Source organism: Semicossyphus pulcher, unplaced genomic scaffold, assembly GCF_022749685.1.
Source record: "Semicossyphus pulcher isolate SPU_LCO1_2020_fin unplaced genomic scaffold, fSemPul1.0.p SCAF_11, whole genome shotgun sequence".
Taxonomy (NCBI): domain Eukaryota; kingdom Metazoa; phylum Chordata; class Actinopteri; order Labriformes; family Labridae; genus Semicossyphus; species Semicossyphus pulcher.
Genome location: NW_027211615.1, coordinates 1419161 through 1430014, shown reverse-complemented (window position 1 = coordinate 1430014; position 10854 = coordinate 1419161). Strand labels below are relative to the sequence as shown.

At 40.3% G+C, this 10854-nt stretch overlaps 1 protein-coding gene across 1 annotated transcript; it reads right to left on the bottom strand.

Moving 5' to 3' along the window:
* Window positions 1-1115: 1115 nt before the first annotated feature.
* Window positions 1116-2000, bottom strand: LOC138611398 (uncharacterized; the record flags this gene model as incomplete). Its single annotated transcript, XM_069684483.1, has 1 exon — window positions 1116-2000. A coding segment is annotated over one exon (885 nt), but the record flags the coding sequence as incomplete, so codon positions are not given.
* Window positions 2001-10854: the final 8854 nt, after the last annotated feature.

The window sequence follows — 10854 nt, the reverse complement described above, 5'->3', positions numbered from 1 at the left end:
ACTGTAAGACCCATCATTTGAATTCTGTATAGTGTTTGTTGTATTCCAATCAAAATGTCCGGTCTGCTGTCTGAATGGCTGTGCTGCTAACTGTTTAGTGCTGAACTTGAATCTGAACAGATGATTGCCTTTAATGGTCTCGTATCCTCGACCCACTGCACTGTTAACAGTATTGCCATCATATCTCTGGTGTATACTAAGATCAATCAATCAATCAATCAATCAAATTTTATTTGTATAGCGCCAAATCATAACCAGGGTTATCTCGAGACACTTTACAGAAAGAGCAGGTCTAGACCGACTCTTTGTTAAGTTATTTAAAGAGAGGCCCAACATCAATCCACCATGAGTAGCACTTAGCAATTCGGCACATTGGCAAGGAAAAACTTCCTTTTAACAGGCAGAAACCTCGAGCAGAACCAGACTCATGTTGAACAGCCATCTGCCTCGACTGGATGGGCCGAAAATGGGATAGAAGGAGATGCAGGATAGAGACAGGCAAAGAGAGCAACAACAACACATGTTCTTGTTACCACAACAACATATGTCCTTGTTACATGAACAACAACAGACATATACTTATGGTTACAATGCCAATAATAGTGGTAGACTAGGGTGAAGATTGGCTAAATAAATAAATAAATAAATAAATTAGCGAGAGAAGCAGAGTAATGATAAAGGCTGAGGTAATCGTAATTGTAACAGTTGAAGTCAACAGGTCTACTATTAGCATTAGCAGCAACAATAATGATACTATGGGGAAGGCTGATGTTAGTAGGTGTTGCAGTCGAGCAGGTCCACAGCAGCAGGTGGTCTGCAGCAACGATCCTCAGGAACCTTCAAGACAAGGGAGCACAAGAACTCCCGGGAAGATATGTGGTTAGTAATGTTAATGGGACCAGAAAATACAGAGTTAATGAGCTGCATTAATATGACAGATAGAGATAGGGAGAGAGAGAGAGTCAGAGAGAGAGGAAGAGAGAGAGAGAGAGAGAGAGAGAGTCAGAGAGTCAGAGAGAGAGAGAGAGAGAGAGAGAAGCTTGGTGTGTCAGATCCCCCCGGCAGTCTAAACCTATAGCAGCATAACTATGGGCTAGTCCAAGCCTGAGCCAGCCCTAACTATAAGCTTTATCAAAGAGGAAAGTTTTAAGTCTACTCTTAAAAGAAGAGAGGGTGTCTGCCTCCCGGACCTTGACTGGTAGATTGTTCCAGAGGAGGGGGGCCTGGTAATTGAAGGCTCTACCTCCAACACTACTCTTAGAGACTTTAGGTACCACAAGCAGGCCTGCATCCTGGGAGCGCAATGTTCTAGAGGGGTAATATGGCACTATGAGCTCTTTAAGATATGATGGTGCCTGACCATTAAGAGCTTTGTAAGTAAGAAGAAGGATTTTAAATTCTATTCTATATTTTACAGGAAGCCAGTGCAGAGAGGCTAATACAGGAGAGATGTGCTCTCTCTTCCTAGTTCTTGTCAGCACACGTGCTGCAGCATTTTGTACCAGCTGCAGAGTTTTTAGTGACTTATTAGGGCAGCCTGATAGTAACGAGTTACAATAATCCAACCTGGAAGTAACGAATGCATGGACTAGTTTTTCTGCATCGTTTTGAGACAAGATGTGTCTGATTTTTGCTATGTTGCGAAGATGAAAGAAGGCTGTCCTTGATATTTGTTTTATGTGGGAGATGAAGGACATATCCTGATCAAATAGAACTCCCAGATTCCTAACAGTAGTGCTGATGCCATCTAGGGCAGCTATATCATTAGAGAAAGAGTCTCTAAGGTGTTTTGGGCCGAGCACAATAACTTCAGTTTTGTCTGAATTAAGTAGCAGAAAGTTTCTAGTCATCCAGATCTTTATGTCCTTAAGGCATGCTTCTAGTTTAGATAGCTGATTGGTTTCATCTGGCTTCATAGATAAGTATAATTGAGTATCATCTGCATAACAATGAAAATTAATGGAGTGTTTCCTCATGATATTACCCAGAGGAAGCATATATAAGGTAAAAAGAATCGGTCCGAGCACAGAACCTTGTGGAACTCCATGACTAACTTTGGTTTGCATAGAGGACACATCATGAACATTAACAAACTGAGATCGATCTGATAAATAAGATTTAAACCAACTTAATGCAGATCCTGTAATGCCAATTAAATGTTCTAATCTCTGTAACAGGATGTGATGGTCTATCGTGTCGAAAGCGGCACTAAGAACTAACAGGACGAGTACAGAGAGAAGTCCTCTGTCTGAAGCAGTAAGTAGATCATTTGAAACTCGCACAAGGGCTGTCTCAGTGCTATGGTGGACTCTAAATCCTGACTGAAAGTCCTCAAATAAACTGTTGTTATGAAGAAAGTCACATAATTGATTAGCGACTGCTTTCAAGGATCTTTGAGATAAAAGGAAGGTTAGATATAGGTCTATAGTTAGCTAAGGTGCCTGAATCTAGGGTAGGCTTTTTAAGAAGTGGCTTAATTACAGCTAGTTTAAAAGACTGGGGTACATAGCCCGTCGATAAAGACATATTGATCATATCTAGTAAAGAAGTGCTAATTGAGGGAAAGACTTCCTTAAGCAGCTTGGTTGGAATCGGGTCTAAAAGACAGGTTGATGGTTTAGACGAAGATATCAGAGAATTTAGCTCAGGAAGGTCAATTGGAGAAAAACAGTCAAGGTAAACATCAGGTTTTTGAGCAGTTTCCAAAGGTACATCTGCACCAGTTAACGGCCGGAGGTTACAAATTTTGTCTCTTATCTTTAGGATTTTGTCATTAAAGAAGCTCATGAAATCATCACTGCTGAGGCCTATAGGAATACTTGGCTCAGTGGAGCTGTGACTCTCTGTCAGCCTGGCTACAGTGCTGAAAAGGTACCTGGGATTGTTTTTATGTTCTTCTATGAGGGAGGAGTAGTAGACACCTCGAGCATGCCGTAGGGCCTTCCTGTATTTATTAAGACTATTTTGCCAGAGTAAACGAGACTCTTCTGTTTTGGTGGATCGCCACATTCTTTCAAATTTACGCGACATTTGCTTCAAGTTACGAGTTTCTGAGTCATACCATGGAGCTAGCCTCTGTCGTTTAATAATCTTCTTTTTTAAGGGGGCAATCGAGTCTAGAGTACTTCTCAGCAAACCTGCAGTACTATCAACAAACTGATCAAGCTGAGAGGGACTAACATTAGCATAAGAGCTTTCTGTAGTAAACAGATGTGGTAAAGAATTAAAAGCAGCTGGAATTGTTTCCTTAAATTTAGCTACAGTCCTATCAGACAAACATCTTGTGAGTACATTTTTGTTAACTGGAGAGTAGTCGGTTAATAGGACATCGAATGTTACTAAATAGTGATCTGATAAAAGAGGATTTTGTGGGAAGACAATTAAGTTTTCGGTTTCAAGGCCATAAGCTAGAACAAGGTCGAGGGTGTGGTTAAAGCGGTGAGTAGGCTGGTTTACACTTTGAGTGAAACCAATAGAGTCCAAAAGGGACATAAATGCCATGCTAAGACTATCATTATCAACATCTACATGAATATTGAAGTCCCCTACAATAATTATTTTATCTGAACTCAGGACTAAATCTGATAAAAACTCTGAGAATTCAGTTAGAAAATCAGAGTATGCGCCAGGAGGGCTTGATTATTGACCCTCTTACCTACTTTGATGTGAAACTCTGGTACAATAAATGCTTCTCCTACTTCAATTACTGGATTGTTTGATGCATCTGTGTGAATCTGGCCGTAACTGTTGTATCTATCAATGTCTTCCTGTATGATGAATGAATTATACATAACTTCTTTATACTTGTTTTCCTGTTCTAATATTGTGTTTGATTGTAATCAAACGTTGATGAAACAATGGATTTCACAATTTAATATAGCACAAGTGCTATATTAAATTCTATCGCTCTTTGGTTCATTGTCCACTCAACGCTTTTTGTTTTCCTTCTCTCCTTTTCCCAACACGGTTTAATGGTGATTTGTGTTGGGTGTTCTCGGCTATGGCCCTGTAAGTTAACCCAGTAACTCAATGAAAGCTGTATCCTTCTCTTCTCTAGAGGCATCTCCTCCATTTCCACCTGCAATGCTGCTGTTGGAGTTGTTTTTAATGCACCTGTACAGAATCTCAATGCCTGATACTGAATATTGTCTAACTTTTTCAGAGAAGTGCTTGCTGCTGGTCCATACACCACACAACCATAATCTATCACAGATCTAATTAATCCAGTGTATATGGCCTTCAAAGCAGCTCTGTCTGCCCCCCAGTCCCTTTCTACTAAACACCTCATTACATTCAAAACTTTCTTACATTTGTCCACTACTTTCTTAATATGTACAGCCCGTGTAATTCTCTCATCAAACCATAATACTAACAATTTATAGTGTTTCACTCTCTCCAGCTCGTGGTTATATCATTTCATGTTTACCTCACTACCAATTCTCTTCCTGGTATAACACATTATCTTTGTCTTCTCTACAGAAAATGTAACAGCCCATTTATATGACCATTATTTCTGCATACACATCATTTATCATAATTGAGAATAATAAAGGACTTATTATGCTCCCTTAAGGTGTAACATTGTCAATATCGAATGCCCGTGTGTACTGCTTTCCACTTCGTACTTGTATTGATCTCCCAAACAAATAGTCCTAATCCATGTATATACCCGGCCTTTAATACCCAATTTCACTAATAACCCTTGTCCCCACATCGTATCGTACGCTTTCTCAATATCAAAAAATACAGCCACGACACTTTCTCTGTGTATTTGTGCTGTCCTGATTTCATATTTTAACATAGTGCTGTGTCCATGGTGTTTCTACCCTTCCTAAAACCACTGTGGTAATTGAATAAATACCCTTTATTGTCTACATAATATGTTAACCTTTCGTTTACCAATTTTCTATTATTTTGCGTGTTGGATGTTCAGGCAATCGGCCTATAATGGGTTTGTACAATCTTTTCCTGGTTTGCGTATTGGATCTACAACTGCCTCCATCCAGCTTTGTGGTAGTTTCCCACCCTCCCACATGTTATTATATAATTCCAACAAAATATCCTCGGATGATTCACTGAGATGTTTCAACATGATATAACAAATGTGATCTTGACCCGGTGCTGACATCTTGGTTTTCTAAAGGGATCGGTTTAATTCTGTCTTTGTGAATGGCTTGTTAAGTAAATCATTAGTGTCTTCCTCCTGTTGTACGAGTTCTTCATTCTCTGCTATGGTCATTTCCCTTCCTTTCCTTCCTTCATCACTAATATTGTCTGAACTGTGAATTTGAGCAAAAGCTTTTTCCAACATCTCTGCTTTCTCTTCATCTTTCACTGCCGTAGTTTCACCGTCAACTAAGACTGGATACCCATACTCTCTTTTATTCCCGTTCATTCTTCTTATCATTTTCCAGATTTGACCTACTTCGGTCTCCCTTCCCACTGAATTACAAAATGTCCTCCAAAATTCATTCTTTGCATTTTTAATGACTCTTCTCACATTTGCTTGCAACCTTTGGTATTCAATAAGATTCTGAAAGTTGTGATTTCTTGTCAACATTTTAAACGCTTTATTTGGAGACTTGATTGCTTTATCACATCTTTAGTCCACCAAGGTACACTCTTCTTGTTGTGCTTACCTCTCTTCTTCTTCACAGACTTGCCGCCTCTAAAATAGTTTCACACACAGAAAGATTTAACTTCTCTACATCTTCATCAAGAGCAATTTTCCCCATTTCTTGATCACAGATTTCCTTAAATTTTTCCCAATCAGCACGACTAAAAGACCATCTCTGTAATCCCCCAGTATCATACTGATCTAAAATCTGTCCTACCTCTGTTTCTATCGGGTAGTGGTCACTTCTCCCAGTCGTCCCTCTCAATACTTCCCATGAACGAACACCGGCCAGTGAATCTGACACTAGTGTGAGGTCTAAGGCTGATTCTGAACCTGTTCTGATGTTGATTCTTGTCTCACTTCCATCATTAAGACACACAAGGTTTTTACTCTCCATGAACTCTTCGATCACCATCCCAGTTTCATCATGACAGTCGGCCCACAACGTGCTCTGAGCATTAAAATCTCCACACCATATAACTTTCCCTCCTAAAGACACAGCAAGCTCATCCATCAGCTCTATTGAAAGCTTTTTACATGGGTTATAAAAATTAATGGTTTTAACATTTCCTTCTTTTGTCCAAATTTCGACTTATAAATATTCTAACTCTGTTCCTTTGGCCAATAATTTATACTGTATTCCTTGCTTTATAAATATCACACATCCCCCTCCTCTCCCCTCCCCCCCGTCTCCGCGGAAACTATCGTAGCCTTTGATGACAAAGTCTCACGTAGGCTTAAGCCAGGTTTCTTGAATACAAATGATTTCTGGTTTTCTTCTTTGACTCTTTGATGAATCCTTTAAACTCTTGCCCATTTACTCTTCTTCTTTAGTGGGGGTTACTTAATAGCTCCTATACATCACCATAATGCTCTATCCACTTTTTGTAGTGATGTCTTTGCTGCTGCTCCATATATTTTACAACCATAGTCTGTTGTTTACCTCATGACTGCCATATATGTCAATTAATGCCTGTCTGTCTGCCCCCCAGTGCCCCCCCCCGGCCACAGCATGAATAGGATTTATGACTTTTTTGCACTTTGTTTCTAAATGTTTAATGTGTGTTTTCCATGTGTAACTGCTCTCTAACCACAAACCCAGGTACTTAAATTCAGACACCCTCTACTTCCTTTATTGCTTTTCCTATATTCTGTCATACATATGCTGGATTTCTTCGCCCCATCCATATTGCCCCGTTATCAGCGTACAGCGCCGATTTGATGCTTCCATCAAGTTTGTAAACGTATCATTATATTGAACAGTATAGGGCTGATAACACTCCCCTGTCGGATTCCATTTTCTATGTCAAAGTCCTTTGATATTTCTACTTCCACCTTTACTCCGAAGTCCCTGCTTATCAAAAAGTCCATTATCCAGTTATATATCCTCCTCCCAATACCCATTTGACTTAATTTGACAAGTAACCCTTCCCTCCACATAGAACCGTACGCCTTTTCAATGTCTAAATAAACTATTGCCATTAGCTCTTTCATTTTCAATGTTTTTTCCACGTCATTAGTTACTCTGGAGCGTCTATTGTGGAACATCCTTTTCTAAATCCATTCGGAAAATGACTCATTAATCCTTTGAACATGTGATAGCCTACGGACAATTATCCTCTCCATCCATTTACATACATGGGACGTCGATGCTACGGGCCTATAGCTTCCAGGATTAGCAGGATATTACTGCCCTTTTCCAACAACTGTATTACTCCCTCTCTCCAGATCTTGTTAAATAGTCTTAGCACTAGTTTCACTGTTCCCACTGGTAGCTGCCGAAACATTGCGTAACACAGCTGGTCTTGTCCTGGCGCTGTATAACCAGTAGCTTGCACGGCTGTTTTCCATTCAGACATTGTCATTTCTACATCCGGTGTTGACATATCTTACTCTCTTTTCCCTGACATTCCCATTTTCTCTGAGTGCAATGTCTTTCTGCTGCCTGTGACTATCATCAAGGTGCTCACCGCTATGGACTGCAGCAAATGCCCTACCTAACACATCTGCCTTTTCTTTATCTGACACTGCCAGTTTCCCACTCATTTGTTTAAACATAGACCAGACACCCCCTAACTTTACTCCCCTGCCAATGGTGGAACAGAATTCTCCATGTCCTCCTATTTGTGGATTTAACTATTCTACGAGCCACTTCCCCTTTTCCTTTGGTACTGTAAGAGATTCTCTTAAATACATATTTTTCCTCAAGGCTCTGAAGGCCTTGTTTCACTCTTTCACAGCTTTATTACATGCACCAAATTAAATGGATTTGACCTCCATTGAAAACCTAAAACTCACAAATCAGAAATTGGCAAAAACATTATTTATAAAGTTGAATTTGTATTCTCTTAAAGCAATTCTTACCTTTCTGGCATTTTTACGCTTTTTTTTTGTAATCATAAAATGCTCCTAATAAGCGTATAGCACAATAAAATGTAAAAGAAATCAACTAGGCGTTGAAACTCATCAATATTTAATTCTCATATATTTATGATAAAAGTCTGACCAATCATTTTATTCGGTCCGAATAAATTGATGTCATCCGTCGCCGCGTCCCTCCCAGTTGCACCGCTGTCATGGCTCGCAAGTCCCGCGCCTCTCAAGTCACGCGCCTCTCTGGTAGAGCAGTAGAGCGGTGAGAGAGAGCAAGGAACGGAGAACTGACAATGACTGACCAAGGCGAGCCGCCACTTCCATCATCAGCTGCCCCCACAGAGAAAATTATCAGGACAAAGACTATTTCACAAAAAGCTGCCTTAAAGAAAGAGCTTGATGCGGCAAGAGGCAAGACTGGAGTCAACATCGGCTCTGCTTTCCAGCAATGGAGGAGGCTAATGCAGCTACATCCGGAGCTAAAAAGAGATGAGATGGTCGCGGAGTTTCTGCTGGACAGGTACGTTAAGTTTGCCTAATCCTAAAACACAACATTACATGTGATAACATCAGTTACAAGTTACTGCCGTTCTGTAATATTATGTTATTTGTGCAGGGAAATTTAGCCTAGCGTTAGCGTTAGCACCGGTAGTGTAAACAAACTGACTCCACAGCTTGGTTTGTTTAACGTTACACTACCGGTGACGTTAGCTTCAGCGTTAGCCTCAGTGTTTATTGTGAAGTTGTCATTAACCCAGTTTTAGTATTATAACTCCGGGGTTGCGTTTGACTTGGTTGGTTGTACAGTAACCACAGCTAGTTCAGCACATTGCTAGAAGACTTCTCCGGCTAATAGATAATGCTGGCTAGCTGACATCTGTGTAAATAAGACCGATCTGTCTATGTTTGTGACTTTTTCCATCCTTGGGAAGAAGTACTATTTACCAGTAGGGAATTTTAAATTGTAAGAAGTTGATACATACACTTGCTCCACTTACTGTACATTGTGATAACATCACTCTGTGCCAAAGCAGCCTAAGATCTATGTAAAATCTAGCCTGTTTGAGTTTATGCAATTTATATCCTCTGTCACGTGTCTATTTTTTTTTTTACTCTTTGTCAAGGTACACCACTCCCACAGTAATGGAGGACATCCAGCACCAGCCAAGACTTGGTACCCCTGGAACTCATGAAGAGCTGAATGTTACATCTAAAAGATTTGTTTGCATTACTTAACAGTAATCTTGCAAGTGCCATATGTTATTTATTTGCTTTTTTATTGGGACCAAATAACTAATTTCTTAAAGAAGACAGCTGTAAAAAAAAAAAAGATAAACTGTGTACGATAATAAATGTTTTTCTAAAAAAATGATTTTAGTAATTCACTGCAGTTCATTCAGATGAAGTGGGAATATGAAAAAAGGGTCATAATGGAAGTAAAGCATAATAAACATTACCTTATGTGAGTAAAAAGACCAAGGCAATTATACAATGCAAGGTTTTATTGAACAACGTGAATAAGAAAAAATACAAAACTATATGAACTGCTGGACTCAGATGAGATCGTCAGGACTGAGTACAGCAGGTCCACGTGCCCTCTGACTGGCTCTTGTTGTGGATCTTGGGGCAGCTTGTCTGCTGGTTCCGGGCCTCTCCTCAGCAGATTCCCCACTCCGCATCACCCCATGGCCCCTGCTGCTTCTACCCTGGCAGCCCTTGGAAGGACCTGCCCTTCTCGGGGCTCTTACACCTCCTGTGCTGGTTCCTGCTGTAGGCTGCTGCTGTCGGCCCCTGCCTCTGAAGATCCGGAACGTAGTCGGGATCTCCAACCACACTCTCCTCCAAGAAGCACCACAATTTAAAAAAATGAAAGAGCCTTTTACTTTGTGACTATATAACATAAAGTTAAAAGAAAAAAATGTTGAAGCTAAACGTCTGAACGAGGGCTAAAGTTAGCTACCGTTAGCTACCGTTAGCTGACAAAACAGGTTCTCAACAAAGTTAACCTGTAAACAAAACTGCTTGTACTGCTCCTAATTTCATGACAAACGTTACCGGGACAATTCAGGCAAGGTAAGACGTTATGACAGCAAGAAAATATTAATTGTGCCGAAAAACGACGCATTTGACTGTAAACAAACAGGCGATGAAATGCTATAATTACGATAGTAACGTTGGTAGTTCGTCAGACTACAAAAGGTAACTAAACGTTACGAGGGAGGGAATTTTATTTTATACCACATGCAGAATTGAATATTATTTAATTACTGTTGGTTAGTTTTCACTTACCTGTGCCTCTGACTCTGACTCCGACTCCATTGACCCGTTTCACTCGCGCTACTTCTCTCACCGCACGCGTCAGGGATGCATGGAGGAGGAGGGAGGGAGGGAGGGAGGGGAGCGTCAGAGGTCAGGCAGGGGGAAGAGGGTGGGACTTTGAAGGGAGGCGGAGTTGTTCTTGTTCAAATTTTAACTAAGTGCTGAGGGACATGCCAGAAAGGTAAGAATTGCTTTAATTAGCAGAACCCCCTTGTCTCTCTTTGTTGTTGCTTGTTTTTATTTCATGGTAACATTTGTTGTACAGTCATATTGATCACCCCAGTTTGTAACTTTGATACATTATTGTACATGTTGACATATCTTTACATATGTACTTTAAATGTATTTAAATAAAGTTGACAGAAGAAGAAGAGGGAGAAGACAGGAAGTAGTGTTTTTTGTTTCCGGGTCTCGAAGGCTCTGCGAGGCAGAGAGCACAGTTAGCATGTATGGATTTGCTAGTGTCCCAAAGGAGCAGAGTGATCGTAGAAAAAACGTCAGCGTTTAGTTTTCTTTTCGTTCTTTGACTCTTGCATGTGTGGAAA